At 45.2% G+C, this 15,681-nt stretch overlaps 1 protein-coding gene across 10 annotated transcripts in view; it reads right to left on the bottom strand.

Moving 5' to 3' along the window:
* The window catches only part of RPTOR (regulatory associated protein of MTOR complex 1), a 257,671-nt gene that overhangs the window by 52,112 nt on the left and 189,878 nt on the right, over nt 1-15,681 (bottom strand). For 9 of the 10 annotated variants that reach the window (XM_067547239.1, XM_067547232.1, XM_067547233.1 and 6 more), the window contains 4 exons: nt 12,152-12,269; nt 10,494-10,634; nt 9,837-9,995; nt 1,896-2,014 (listed from right to left, as the gene is read on the bottom strand). In XM_067547239.1, the coding sequence (XP_067403340.1) occupies nt 1,896-2,014; nt 9,837-9,995; nt 10,494-10,634; nt 12,152-12,269 (537 nt within the window). The remainder of the gene's footprint in view (nt 1-1,895; nt 2,015-9,836; nt 9,996-10,493; nt 10,635-12,151; nt 12,270-15,681) is intronic. The other variant, XM_067547237.1, reaches the window with a different exon arrangement.

The following is a 15,681-nucleotide window of genomic DNA, read 5'->3' as shown; positions in this document are numbered from 1 at the left end:
GGGGAAGTTATTTAATTCCAATTTACTCTTTAAATTCAATCGCTAGACTAAAACCAATCCGGTCTGAGTGCTAGCAATGCATACTCAGCCCCCGAGATAACACTGTGTATTTCAATGCTTTTTAAAAATGAAATTTAGAAAAAATAGTTTGATTTAAAATAATGTAGCTGCAATCTCCTAGTCTGAGACTTAGAGTGTTGCTTTGATGTAATTTTCTTAAGCACTCAACTGTGGCTAGAGGCGAGCTGGATAATACTTGGTGAACACACTGTGCACTTGAAAATGTCCTGACATTCAGCCCAGAGAAGACTGTCAGGAGAGTCCTGGCCCTCATCACCACCACCACCACAGGTGCACACCCTACTGGCTCTGAAATCCCACACTTTCTCTCTTATCTTTCATGGAGCCACCACAGCCCTGGGAGATTAGGTTTATTTGTCAGAATGCTTAATGTGCTCATCAGATCTTTGGATGAGCAAAAATGCGCTCCTTTAGAATCGTGGGTTGCCATAGGTCCATTGTTCCTCTCGAGCCCTTATGATCTCGAGACATTATTCCTCTGAAGTCCAACTGCAGAGATGCTAGACACTTATTTCACTGTGCGAAGGCACTTAGATAACACTGTGATGGGCATGGGATATGAACCTGCAGAGAACACAATACTGTCCTTAGACAGGATCCACGGGGTGAACGTCTGGCCTATAATTTTAGCTGAACTAGAACTTCACTTTGCAGAGCCTAATAATTACCATGATGTGGTCCAGAGAGGAGAGTCTGAAAGCGTTAACATCTCCCCTTCAGTACTCATCTGAATTTGAGATGTGCCAATCTGATGCACAGATTTATCTGGTGCCTGAGTCACAAACTGGAGATCTCAGCTCAGCCCCCTCAAGCGGTGAAGCTATTCCATATCCCAAAACACAAAGCATGCAAACGTTAAGTCTGCAGCCTGACCCCGGTGTGTATTCAAAACAAGCAAACAAAGGGTTTAAATTAAGAACTATCCTCAAGTGAAAAATGGGCTTATAGCAGGAGGTCTCTAACACTGCAATAGTGGATGGTGATGCTGATATCTCTTACGACCATGCTAGTTCAGGTCTAAGTGATGGTGTTATTCACCAGAAATCAGTAAGAGACTCAATCTGGCATTGGAATGGCTCATGGACTTAATGCTAGAGCACCTGTGAAGGTGCAATTCAGATACGCGGGGAGGACTGTGTCTAAATGGCGTTCTGGCGCAATCCAGTGGGGGCTATTGATGATAAGATGTACCAAAGTGGCCAGGTGCTTGGTTTCTGGTGAAAGGTGAGGGCTGCTTTTACAGCTCCCTATGCTGGCAGTTCTGGAGTAGCAGTGATGGCAGTCTACATGGATTTCTCATCATCCTCTCAGGATGAAATATGAGGAGCATGGTGATTTAGGCCTGTACTGAAGAGGTGAGGAGTGGGAAGGATGCTTGCATGCAGATTCACATGTACCTCACCTGGATCAGAGAGCTGTTGTGGCTTGAGTCTGTGGGCCAATCCCGTTTACATGATCTAAATCAGTTTGCAAAGGGCTAATTTACTGTAGTATCTGTACGGTGTCACTCAGGGGTCGACCTACTCACTAGACATGTAAACAAGACTCGGTTTTTAAGCCACCTACCTAATAATGGCACCTCTGAAATCATTCCAGCCCCTCCCTCAAATAGTCTGATTTGACCAGGAGCTCATCTGAGTGTTTTCGTGTTGGAAAGTTGAAGAACTGCCCTGAGTCAGACTGAGCTGTGATCACTAACCATGGCCTTCCAACCGGGCACATGCAGATTCAGTCTATCCACACTTTGCCTGAGTATGAAAAACCCCCCTGCAAAATACAAGAGCTTAGAGATACATGAAGACTGGCAATCATACCTTGTAGGCAATGCTATTGAGCACTTTCATGGCCACATCTGAAACATCAGGGTAGGGGTCAGCAGCCAGGTGTAGAAGCACTCTCCAAATTTGGGTGTAAACACTATTGAAAGACACTCCTGGAACAGAAAAACACGGGGAGCAGACAAACATCAGAAAGCTGCCGTCACCTCCAGTCCTCTGACATCTTGTGAGGAAAACAGCCCACAAGAGCTGCTTTTACACTTTAGAATGGCAGTCAGAGACGATCAAGGTAAGCACTCAAACACAACCACAGAGATGGAAGAAAATTCCCACTGTGTGATCCCTTTTGGAAGTCTGTAAGGGTGAAGAAAGAAAGAAAGAAAGAGAGAAAGAAAGAAAGAGGGAAAGAGGGAAAGGAGACTTGCCCAGAATTAGCATCCAAAATACTTATTTTCTTATCCCTTGGAGGAAACCACTTGACCATCTTGTGCTAAGGCAACTCAAAGGGAAATAAGTTTGCAGCCTCTCTCAACAGATACATTTATTAAAATCCTTTTGCCCTATTAAAGGCTAGCTACACAGCTGGTATGTTCAGGACTTTATACATTCCTGAGATGTATTTAACATCTAAATGCTAATAATGAGGTAACATGATTCTTCATTTTACAAAGCGGAAGGTTGAGTCAATCCTTCAGACTGCAATTAAGTCAATTTGTTAATTACCAGTTTGGTCACTGAATATCTGCTGTTTAGTACATGCAGTGGGAGGGAATGATAAATGCACCTTACACATCAAATAAATAAGAGTTTGTGTAATTGAAAAGGATCCTGTGAACATTTTATTTGACTGGCTTTAGGCATATTAGCAGTTTCTTTTACACTTCCTACATCATTCCCATGTACTATGGTTATAACGCTAATCTTGGGAGCAGAGCCATTTGAGAGTTATAAGGTAGGCAGGTGCTGTGATAACAAAAGAAACTCAAATAGGGTTTTCAAATGAGTCACAATGAATTTGTAAATGGTGTCAAAAGCTGTCTGCATTTCCCCATGTGTTTGCAGAGGCATCTAAATATAAAGCCTGAGGTTAGGAAGAAAGGGTCCCTTGGCTGACAAGCAAGTGCTCACCTTGGATAGCTTCTGTACCTGACACTCAGGCCAAGAGAAAATAGATGCTGACAGCTCGGTTTTGAACTCTGGCCCAGGATGTAAGTAGAATGCAGTTACATGCTTGAGCAGCACACAGACCGCAATCTTTTCCATATGCTGGTTTCGGTTATACAAAGGAATCTCCCATTTGCCAGTAAAATTCACCAAGACGACACTCCACAAACGGCAAGGCAGGGACTAACTTCCGTGTCTCACACAAGCTGCAAATTAAAGGGTCTCTCAACCCACTGGTGCCCAAGGGATTTAGTGGAGTGATGTCTATTAACAAGAACAAGAGCTGCGTATGCAGTTCTCTCGGCTCGACGCCGTTGACGACACCTTTTGAGCAGTAACACGCTGGCCAGTGGGACCCTCAGCTGTGGGCTGTCAGCATACTGAACTGCCACAAGCTTTCCTAATCTCTTCAATGTTTAGGGTTCACGCAGGATTGTCACCCATCCTGGAAACGATTCGGGGCCACATGAAGATGCAACAATATCAAATTTGTCCTTCATGATGTAATGTCAGGTGCAGAGATGAGTCAGACTCATGCTCCGTTTTGTCTCTATATGTTAGCAGATGACATAACCAAAAGTGTTCAAAACCAAGCAACACATTGATACAGTGAGTGCAAGTTTAGGGAAATAAAGGCTAGGTGACTCTGTTTGGCAGCAGGGAAGAGTGTAGCATATCTTGCACCTCTGCACATCTAGGTTCAAGTTCTGGCTTTGGCCACAAGGCAAAAATGTATCCCCATCCTTAGAAGCTGTTTATTCAGATTTAAAATAAAGAAAAATAACGAGAAAACAAAGCAAGTCTCTGCCAGGGGAAGGCCAGGACTGCAGTCCCGAAGAGAATTAGAAGAAGATGGCACAGCGCCTGTCTGAGCTTTGCCAGGCTACAGGCCACTGTTATTAGTCTGAGTTTTCACAAGCACCAAATTCACCTTGAAAACTACTCAAACAAGACAGACAAGGTGATAAAAGCCTGGGAAAAAAAGTGTTCCAGTTACTGACGCAGCCAGCCAGGTAACACGGCTGCAAAGGCTCACTGAAACCCGCTCAGCATTCTGCCTCCAGTGTGCTTGGGTCTGTGCTGGAAGTTACATAAGGGCAGCTAGGAATCTAAAGGGTTTGGTTTCTTTTAAAGAAAGAGCAGGGGGGGGGGGGGGGGCAGGAGGAAATCTAGCTTTCAGTATTTCCAGCCCCTCTGATAACTCCCTCACTCATGACGCAAGCAGGACGAAAAAACTCCAAGACATTTTTATACATCTAAGCTTCAGAAAAAAAAAAAAAAGAGGACTTCACCGATGCAGTTCCTCATTCGTTCAACAGCTTCTGAAAAGAACAGAGGGGATTTCTATAAAGGCTTTTTAGACTCATTAGAGCTAGTGCTTGAAAGTGTGTTCCCTTCCCTCACTATAGTATTCTTTTCTTTTTTTTCTAAAGAAAGCGTTACTCATCGAATGGATTCAGCTGAATGACACATCCAACCGCTCCTTGTTAAATCTGAACCACCTGAGTCAGTGTGATAATGAAAGGAGATAGGGACAGCAGGAGAGAACAGTGGTTTGATTTCACATAATGGACTAGAATAAAAAAAATCCACAAGACACAAATGCAGCACTAGGCAAGTGGGGAGAGTTAATTTAAAATGACAGATCTGTAATTAGTCGGACTGATTCAAAGCTGGTTAAATAGACCTTGCAGTATAGATTTACAAAATGATTCCTTTCACCATGAACGTCAAAAATAAATTGCCTTTCTTCACTGATTATTTTGGTTTCGTTCGGGTGTACATAACTCTTCATTCAATTTCACAGCAAACATCAGGGCAGCACAATTGGTTTTGATTTTCAACCTTGCAACCTGAGGACAGCAAGGACACAGCTGTGCAGCACACACAAATTAAAACATCAGTGTCTTGATTTAATCTCTTTCCTTGGTTTGGCATTATCTGTTTTTTTCCCCCTTTAAAATACTGCAATGATTCTAAGCCTTCAGCTCCACAGAGAGATGCAGTCCACCCTCCACAAACTGACCAAACCTTGAGCCCCTGTGCATTTTCAATTGGAGACAACAGCTCTGACTTGTTTTTGCATGTTCTTCCTGAAGCAAAAAACAAGTTTTGGACTGACACATACAGCTGAAATATTTCAGACTGAGCAGTCAGGGGTATTTGGGGATTCTGATACAAAATTCCTGCCACTATTAACCCCACTTCTGATTTATAAATGTATCCCCCCCTCATCCCTCTTCTCTTCCCATGAGATATAAGATCCTCTGAGATCTAGATTCAGTGAGAGAAAAGATCTAAAATTCGGATGGCTCTGTGAACTCTACTTCAGCAGGTGTGAGGGGCAGCCCCAACCTCTTAGGAGCAAGATACTCCATGACAGCTGTTGGAGAATTAACATTTCTTGCAGAGATGGCACAGATTACAGAGAGAACCCTCTGCACTTGGTCTCTTCACAGAGTATCCTAAGGACACCTTCCCACTCCAGCCTCTCTGGACCCTATGTCTGCTGTGCTCCAACTCTCTCAGGGAGCGCAGAGGAGTATTATTTCCCAAGGCTAAAGCTGCTCTAAAATGAAGCTGATAATGGAATCAATAATAAGCATCTTCCCCGAATACCCTGCAACACAGCAGAAAACTCCCAGTGACTTGGGGTAGAAGTGGCTCAAGGAGGCTGCCGAGCCCAGGTTTTCCCCACTAGTCTATGTAGTGCAGTCTGCACCACAGGGAAAGCCAATGTACAGGTCCTCCCCAAGAGTGACCCACACAGCAGAGCATGGGCGTTCCAATGCGTCACTAATCCCAGAGGAGACTTCGTGCCCGTAAGGAAGGACCTCAGGATCAAGATAGTTATCACAGTCCACCACCATCAACCCACTCCCCATTTCCTTTACACATTTGAAAGGGTGCATGGTTGTGGCCAAGACAACTCAGTTTCAACAAGTGGAGAACTGGAAAAACAACTCCCACACTCCCATGCATTCCAGCCTTCCCCCACCCATCCTGGCATTCCCCCTTGTCCAGTAGTTCCTCACTTATACATGTGCGCTGGCATTCCCAACCATCCAGCACTGCCCTGCCCATCTCACCAGGCTTTTCCATTCTCGTTATGTACTGTATGGCACGTTATGGAGCACACTGCAGCATACTTACTGCATAAAGAAGTGCAGTGTTGCTTAAGTCTGTGAATGGCATTTACTTTTGACATAATATTTTCAGTACCTTGTTTACCGTTTTATATTTACTACCAATATGGTAATTGCTGCAGCTCATTGCTTATCAGTTTAAGTGCATGCTTACAAGATTTTAAATGAATTGTCTAATTGCAAATTTAAGTCCATTGCCAGTGCTCCCACTCCCCAAGATCTGTTCCCCTCTGTCCCCTCCTTCTCCCATTCGCCTACGGTCTGCCTCTCCACACCCCTCCCCTCGCCTCCGCCGGCCTCCCTCTCTGCTCACTATCGCCTCTGACTGTAAACATTGCTTTCGCCAGTCCTTTAGCAGGGATTCTGAATGACATGGCGTAGTTTCCCCTCCCCATCCAAATCAAAGCTCATCCGTCTCCTACTGGAAAATGAAATCCATCTCCAGCATTTTATTGCTCCAAGTTTCTCCTTTCCTCTTTGATCAATGTGTTTAGCATTATCTTTCCAGCAATGATCTCCCCATCACCACGAGACACATCTAACGATGGGGTTTAATCATGGCATTAGGGTATGCAAAAAAAAGTCATCAGTCTCCTGGCATCCAAAGCCAACGCCTAATTTCTCTCCTTTTCCATCTAGAGAGGCCAGATTAATGGCTGGCAGATCTGGCTGTGGAAAGGGCTGCAACAGGCTTAGCCTCCTTCCCAAACCAGCCTTTGTTACCCAAAAATTCTTCCTGCTGCCAGCTTAAAGGCAATGGAAGGCCAGAAACAGATTACTCTTCTTCCCGAAACTACCCAAGGGACAGTCACCTGCCAGAACCCAACTAATCTTGTGAACTGTACATTCACAGCTCAAGGACTCACTCCTCTTTCCGGGATTGCATCTCAGAGATATTTCAAGCAAAAATAAGAGGAAAATTTCCATGTGTACCTAGCTGCCTAGCACCTTGTAGCAAAATGGCACTGGGTGTGAGTGAGGACTTCTTAATGAAACATACTGCAGTGAGAAAGAAGTCCCGGAATGCTAATGAATCACAGCTGGGTGTGTGTCTGAGGAATGCAGAGGACAGAAAGTTAAACTCTGGGTGAGAATGATTTGTATTTCTTAACATTAGAGGCTGAATTTTTTAAAAATGGATTTGGCCTGTTCCCTAAAAGGTTCCTTTTAATTTCTTCCCCTTTCTCCAACACCTGGCATGGCTACAACTGTCAAACAAGTCACCATTGCACCTTCCACACCAGCCAGAGGAGTGGAGACTATCGAGCAATGTCACGGGTTTCCTCAGACGGGGCAGATGCCTGTGATCCAAGCAGGGCTCTTCCTTATTTTATACCCACCCATCTGGGCTGCACATGGCGTCCATTCTTTGTTGCAGATGAAAGATTTAAGGAAATAACCTGGAAGGAAGATGGATACAATTGGCTGCCTATGAGGGAGGTTAAAAAAAGAAAGAGGAGAGAGGTGGTGTAGAAACTGGGCCTACAAATTTACCCTCACTGTAAACTCAACCGGGAGAAGTACGTGAAAGTTCACGAAGTGTCACAATAACTTTTTGGGGTTCTTAACAAAGACTTGGGGTGGGGAATCCACACACACAGATGCGAATGCTGGCTGGCAGTGGTCCCAGCGGGCCTTGCCAGTCCAAGGAGGGACACTGCAGGATCAGCTCAAACCCAGGCCTGCTGCATGGCCATGTGTCGCCCTAAGAAGATGTCCCGAGTTGATACAATTCTGAAAAATCTTTCCTTTGGGAGCTAACAGAGAGCAGGCTGGGGACTGCAATTCTTTACCCGAAATGAAAAAAACTCCAGCTTTAAACAGGCAAATGCTGAAGGTAATGGAATTCCGTGTAAGTTATGAATTTTAAACACTTCTATAAGATCTGTCGTTTACTGCTGGATATGAGCTCTTCCTGACTGAATATGAATGAGGGAGGCTTTGGAGCCCCGCTTTTTTGTTGTCTTAAGTTTCCCTCCCTCATCTCCAGCTCATTTCTAGGCTCTTTCTCAACTGTGCTGTAAAGCTCTTCTGAGACACAAACAAACCATCATGCAGGCAGCAGTTCTTTCCAGTGGAAGGAGGCGGGGGAGGAGAGCCAGGTTCAGAGAGAAGGCAAGAAAAGGAAGCTAAAGTTTTAACCTGCCACTGCCACTGGGACAGCAGCATTCCAACAATCCTGCTGGGCCCTTCAGAAGGGACCGGGGTCATTATCTGTCAAGTCATATGACTGGATTGTTCAAGAGTCTAACAACTACACTTTATTAGGATGGAACAAGATTTATTTTAAACTGTCTCAAGGGCCTGGGGATCCAGTCATTAGTTAACAGTCAACAATTGATGCCAATTGATCTGTTCATTAGTGGGATCCCAGAATCTTTCTAGTTCCGGAGTGTGGTGTGGAGGGTTTTCATCACCAGTTTGCTACAGATTACTAATCCACCATATGACAATGGTAGATAGGGATTTTTTAAAGCTAGGAGATCACAGTCCCAGACAACTGATCATAATGGAAGGATATGAGCCTCCCCTGTCATTTCTCTGATGTGCACTGACTCCTCCAGCCTACGGAACAAGAGCCCGTTCCAAACACTGGGTCCCTTGCATGCTGGCTGGCTGTGCTCTTACCATACCAGAAAGGTTTTAACCAATTTGAAAAGATGATCAGCTAAAGAAAAATGCTGCTGTAGCAATCGGACATGCCTGAAAAAGCCATCAGAAAAATAACCAAAGAACTGAACTAGTTTAGTCCAGAACTTCCAGATCAGTTTTATAAAAGAAATGCCAGAGAACAGCCGACATGCAAATCAACTGTACGCTGTGGAAATACAACTCCATTCCCCTTCCTCCTTTGCTATCGGCACCAACATCTCCACATATCCACTCTGCAGCATTTTGGGTATTATTTACAGGGCTGAGGCTTCAGGGCAGAACAGGATTGTTTAGTTTTGGTGCTCAGGAGATCAACAGATGCTGCAGCTGGTGTTCTCCTGCCATTCTCCAGGAGGATATATTTGGGGAAGTGATGGCTGAAAAGTGATCAGCTATGACATTCTGTTCAGAGCACATTTCTGTGAAATGCCAAGCTGTCTTGTCAAACAATTAAGACCAGGTCCAGGGTTTCTTCCTTCTCACCCCCCATTTAATAATGTACAAACACACTTGGATGGAAAATCAGTAAGGCTTCCCCGGAGACATAGAAGACTGTGCTGTGTAACAGACTAAACCCAGCTTACATGAAAAGCAACTGAGGGTAGAAGTCCATGCCAATGAGCCCAGCTAGCAGGTCCATAGAATGAAGAGCCTTCCTAACCCTTTCCTAGCCCATGAAGCTGCAGGGGCTGTAAAATTCCAGTAGATGCTACCTTTTCATGCTCAAGTTCTTAGTAGGAATCCCACCTTCTGTAACAAAAGATAGCTGCATTTCTATGGTCATAATGCTATGTCATTGCTACATCCCATCTTCCCGAATATCCTCAGGTTAACGCCCTTTCTGCTTTCTTCATATAACCCCACTCAGACACCATCATGGCATTTACCCATAATCAGAACCCTTGCTGTTACAATGAGACCTATAGAGAGCCACAAATCAGAGCTTTCCAGACCTGTAATGCAGCAGGCACGAGAGGGTAGAGAAAGCAGGAGACATTGGAGCGCCCTTACTCACCAATCAGTGAATTCAATGAGGAGTAGGAGCTAACTCTTCTCATCTTATCGATGGTCTCAAATGACAGGATGTACTCTTCATTCTCAGGGCTGCCCAAGGTGCTGCTAGCACTGCTACTGGTGCTGAGATTCCCAGGAGAAAACGCAACAGAGCTTCCAGCTGCGAAGAGGGAAGTGGGGAGACACTGAAACACAACTACTACCTAAAGAACAACTTTTGCTCAAGCAGGTCATTGTTATGACCCCTACGTCATTCAACAAGTGAAGAGAAATTCCTCTGTAAAGCAAATCTATCAAGGCCTCTTTCTGAACGGTGAACATTTAATTAGAGGCTACGCATCAAGGCTTCGCTAGTGACTCCGGCTGGTGAAAACATGTGCATCTGGAAAGCGCTCTGTTTGGTCTCCAGTAGCTTATAAATCAAAACTACTGAACAGCGAATTTCAGCCTCTTAGGCTGGGGGTTGATCATGTCGTCCCTCGGGAGAGACGGGGGGTGGAGGAGGGGGAACTGGATACCATGCAGTAATAGTCTGCTCAAGATGCTTTCCACATGAGATCTCACAGCAGGGAAGAGCTGGCAAAGGGACAAAATAAAACAAAGTCTCACATGAGAAAAGTGGTAAGGAAAAATGAAAGAATCTTGAAAGCCACCTTACATTCCTCATTCAAGCTGAGGTTCTGCAGAGACTTGTTCAGGTTCCTAGCCGTGGTGACTGCTCGGATGTTCCCATAGGAGCTGACAGAACGAAGTCTCGGAGTACATGGACTATCTCGCACTGGTGTCAAACTCCCACACTCTGTGCGGACAAAGTTTAGCCATGATACATGCCGTCACAGAGAGCCGCCATCCCACAGCAATGTCATGTGATCAGTGCAACTGATTAAAACAATTTAAATCAAACCACTGAGAAGATGGGTGCTCAGTCCCTGCCAGCGAGCCTTCAGTAAAGAGCAAATTATGAGAAAGGGCTGGCATATTTTACCCGACCCCCCCAATCCTCTCTGCACATACACAGGACAATGCCTACAGCACCATGTTTCTTGGGCTGTCATCCTTATACATTCCATAAACTAAGCAGGGCCAAGCCTTGTCAGTCCCTGAATGGAAGACAACTAAGAAAAACCGTGTGCTACAGGTGGTGTTTTTGGTGATTCTTCCCTGCAAGCCAATATCGAACTAATGCCTGCACATGGTGTCGAGGGGACACCTTTTAGATACTTAAGTCTGGACAGCTGATCACTTCTGCTCTTTAACAATCTGGTAACATTTTTCATAATAAAGGGTTATTTAATCCTGGTTTTCCCGGCCAGATTTCACCTCATGCCTGGAATACCTGCAATATCTACTGGAAAAGTCATTCTTCATTTCCATTCCTAAAAGCACATATGTAATGTCACTGCTGCAGAACAGCTTCCCATCCCTGAAAGGTGGGAGCAGTACTTTCTGAACATCCTATTTATAAAGTACTTTGGGCTCCTTCTGGATGGTAGAAAGTGCTGTGGAACTGTAAGGGATGATTATTTTCTGCAGCAAAAAGGACGAATGGGGAAACTAGTTCTCTATCATGATTCACTACTTCAGACAAAGAAGTAATTGATTATTCATTGCAGAGACCGTTCATCTTCTCTTCTGCAAGTTCCTGTTGCAACAGTCCTGTTATTCCTGGTGATTTCCAATTTATTTAATTTCTAAAAAATGAAGGGTCAGCAATAATTCCCCAAATGAAGCAAAATACATAAGGAAGAAAGGGATGGGGAAAACCAGCATATCAAGCACCAAGGACCGGGATCACAAACCAAAGGCTTTGGAGCAGACAGCTCCACTGCAGGAGGGCACAGCAACATGAAGATCGTCACTGTCTCCTGTCTGAAGTCTCTCAAGTAACAAACAGTTGGAGTGGCACCTTGTAGAACAATAAGGATTCTCATTGGCAGCATCAGTTCAACGTTTGAGAGACTAAAATTTCCTGTTTCCCCAAGAACAAGTGCAGTATGGGTAGCTTCACCAGCTATCTTGACAACATGCTTTAACCTTGATCTTGAGGAATCCGTCTCTGGGTAGCAGGGATTTCTATCTCCCTGGCTCCCTGCTGAGCCAGAAGCACATCTCAGTCTTTTCAGAGGGAGATCTCCCTGAGATGCAGTTCTGCAGTAAACCGGCCAAAGTGCCAAACCGGCATGAGAATTGCCCATAGCATCACTAAACTTTGTAGCACTGTTTCCTCCAGGTCATGCAATCAAATTCCTCAGCTAAGGCTCCCAAGCACTATATGGATCAAACCTCCCCTGGCCATGAGCAGACAGAAGGATGTACCTGTGGCAGCTGGAGAGGGCAGAGGATAACTCTTCTCTTCTTCCATGAACTGCAAGGCTACAGTGCAGAAGTTACTCTCATACTGAACCACTAGGTGACTCAAAGCCACCACCAGCTCCTGGGGAGAGAAAGCAGGGAGAAACAGACCTTTGGTTGCTGTGCGTGTCAGAAACAAACAACTGGCTGCAAGCAACAGATGTCAATGAAAGATGGGGGACAACCTGGTCAATAGGCCATTCCATGATAATTCACAAAACAGAAGAAGGGATACCCAACACCAAAACCCAAGAATCACGCAGAGGGGATATTATTCACTGAAAATGCAGGGATTCTCGCCTGTCAGCAAAAACAACCTGCTCTAGGCAGAAATGACTGCCTGATGAAGACTTTGCCATTAGAAATAAAGTGCATCAGTCAAATGAACCTCTGCCTGCCTGGAACAGAATTCTAGCAAAAATCCAAAGAAGAGTTAAAGGGACAATACCTGATTTAGAATTCCTGTACTGGGCTTCAACCAAAGTAAAAGGGCTTTTAACAGACACATCAGTGTAAATTAGGCTTGTGTGCACCATGAGAGAGCGCCAGTGAGACCACCAGAGTTTGTACAAATTCTACTCAAGTTTGTGAAACTGCAATTTATTCAAGTGGATGTTACTTACTATAACAGGACGTTCTTTGAGATGTGTGGTCCCATCTGTATTCTACATATGGGCACACGTGTACCACAGGCCCAAGTCTGGAAATTCTTTAAAGTGGTGTGCGTTGGCCTGTCCAAGGGTATACGAGGCACCCTGGGTCGACACCTCTCTAGCGGAATGTCTGTCAGGGAGGCTGTGGAGGCTGTTTGTGCTTGCGTGGAGTGGCTGTGACAGCCTCAAGAGGAGGAGTGTGCAATGAAATGAAGGAGGACACAATTCCAACTCAGGCCATGCAGTGGTAAGAAGGAACTGGACAGAGGTTGACCTACACTTCCTCTTATGCTCTCGGTCGGGGACACGAGGAGAGCTACGGCATGTGTACAGGCCAATGGACACTGCCTTGACGAATTTCCAATCTTGGCACATGTCCCACATGTGGAATATACATAGGGACCATCACTCAAAGAAGAACATGGCAGCTATAACTTGTTGAGTTCATCTAGAGCATATTCTACAACTCCCTCTTTCAATAGAAACTACTGCAGATGGCAAAATATGCTTTTTTAGGGGTTGGGAGGGTGGGACACAAATCTCTACTCAGATGCTTCTCTCCCATGAAAAGCAAAGAGATTGCTCTGTGTCCCTCTGAGTGTATGTCTACACTGCAATGAAAACCCAGGGTTAGTGGGACTCGAGTTACCTGACTCATGTTAGGAAACCCTAGGCTTGAGTGTCTACATTGTATTGTAACCCTATGTTAAGAATCTTCTAACCTCTGCTTGAACACAGGGCTCTGGCGTCCACACTGCAGTGTGCAGACCCAAATCAAAGTAACCATATCCCAGAATCCCTAGCACTGCTGCCTCCGCGCCCTCCAAAATGTGGCCACTCTAGCCCTAGGAACATGGTGCACTGTGGGAAAACTTTACTGCCCACCTTGCATGTTACCAGGAAGGAGCTCACTTTGCAAAAGGCTTGATGGGTTCACTCTCCATTGCAAACCCAGGAGGCTCTTTGATAGCGTGCTTGCGGATCAGTGATCAGAAGAGAATGGGTTAACACTGACCTGAGCAGCTGCTGTTTGCAAAGGGGCTTCCCTTTTCAACAGAGCGGACTGCAGATTGTTGGGATAGAGAGGACTAAGGAAATTGTGCCATGCAATTGTCAGATACATCCGGCTGGTTCCCGGGACCTGAGTCAAGCGGGGCTACATCTACACTGCAAAGCAGTAGGGCTCGGAGCCTGGGTCCTGGCTTAACTCGAGCTCGGACCCTCCAGCCCTGCAGGGCCCTGGACCCTGGGTCTGAGCCCTGGATTAACACAATTGTAGTGAATGCATAAGGGGGTTAAGGCTTGCACTGAAGGGCAGACATACGCTATTTCAAAGATGCTAATCTTCTACGGTGATGAATGCCACAGAACGTCCTGGCAGTAACACAGATGGACAGAGGGGTTGTAACACAACAGCGAGAGCTTGCTGTTAGAAGAGCAAAGCCATGCTGAATTCTGAGCAGAGGGGGATATTATCTTAAATGTAAAGCAATGCAAGATTGACAGACCCCAAAATAAGCCTGCATAGAAATAAATAAATAAATAAAACCCAGGGTTTTTAGACTGTTCCTCTGATCCTGTAAAATGTCCCTGCTCCCCAAATCAAAGGCTTGCACAGGGGAAAAAACCAAAAACAATGCAGCTTCTCAGTGAGGTGATTTGCCAACAAGTCTTTATTTCCTTTGAGATGGCTCAGCTCTTGAAATCAGGCAGGGTATGATGGAGTTAGACAAGAATCTGTTCTCGCAATGCTTCTAAAATCAGGAATCTTGTATATTTCAAACCTCCGCCTGCTAACAAGAATGGAGTGACCTTGCTGAACAGTGGGAGAGTTAGGTGTAGAACTTCTCTCAGCCTGACCTATGCTGATACAGGAGGCTAATTGACAGATCTGTTGGCCTGCACGTCTCTCTCTCTCTCTCGAGCAGTAAGACTATATAAAATCCCTTCTTAATTCTCCCTCCCACCCCCACAACCCAACAAACCAATGACAAAGATGGCAGAGTTTAGCAAATTCCCTCTACTCTAAGCTAACACGGTGGAAAATAGCCTCTCTTCTGTGCAGAATAAAGCACCGGTGACACCAGCTCCCTGACAAAATGAATGCCCATCTGTCATCTCGAGTAGGGATGAGGGCACTTTTTTATACTTGGTTTGGAGAAGCATTGATTTTTCCTTCACTTCAGTGCAAAGATCTGAAGAAAGCCAGAGCTCTTAGTTTCAAAATGAATTCTTCATAACAAAAGGTCTTTTATTCCTGGCCAGGCTCTCCTACTCTTTGATTCAACCTGCTATTGTCAAATCGATGTACTGTCACGGAAAGAATTGAACTGGAAGCTAGTACACAGCTCCTTTGTCTCACATGCAAGCTGCCATCCTGCCCAGGAGAGACATATGTTTTCCGGAGTGAAATAATGAATTGTGCTAAGGAGCAGGACTCTTGCTCCTCGTGGCAAAGGCCAAACCTCTATTTGTTGACATGTGACTTGTGGGCAGGAGCTGTATTCCTGCTGCCCTGCACTCACACTAAACCTCAGCTACAGAGACACCAACAGTGGGCGGCCAGGGCCACTGCTGAGCTGCCATCATGAAGGATACTGAAACTTGCATCCTAAACATGGCAGCATGGTCAGTCCAGGGGAGAAAACATGGCTTATATTCATCTACTAGGACCAGTGCTGGCTAATTTAGGAGTGACGCTGCTGGTCTGATAAAAGAGCCACGCTCATTTCTCTCTGGCTCAATGGCTGCAACATGGGAGTCCTAGAGAGGAGGTGGGGAAGTGGACACCAAAACTTCAAACCTCTCTTAGGAATTGTGGTGATAGGCCCCTTAGAAACA

This window comes from Emydura macquarii, unplaced genomic scaffold (genome assembly GCF_026122565.2).
Source record: "Emydura macquarii macquarii isolate MOO-44397 ecotype Brisbane River unplaced genomic scaffold, CSIRO-AGI_Emac_v2 contig_1230, whole genome shotgun sequence".
Lineage (NCBI taxonomy): Eukaryota > Metazoa > Chordata > Testudines > Chelidae > Emydura > Emydura macquarii.
The sequence above is the reverse complement of the archived record's forward strand: the minus strand, read 5'-3'. Positions and strand labels throughout refer to the sequence as shown.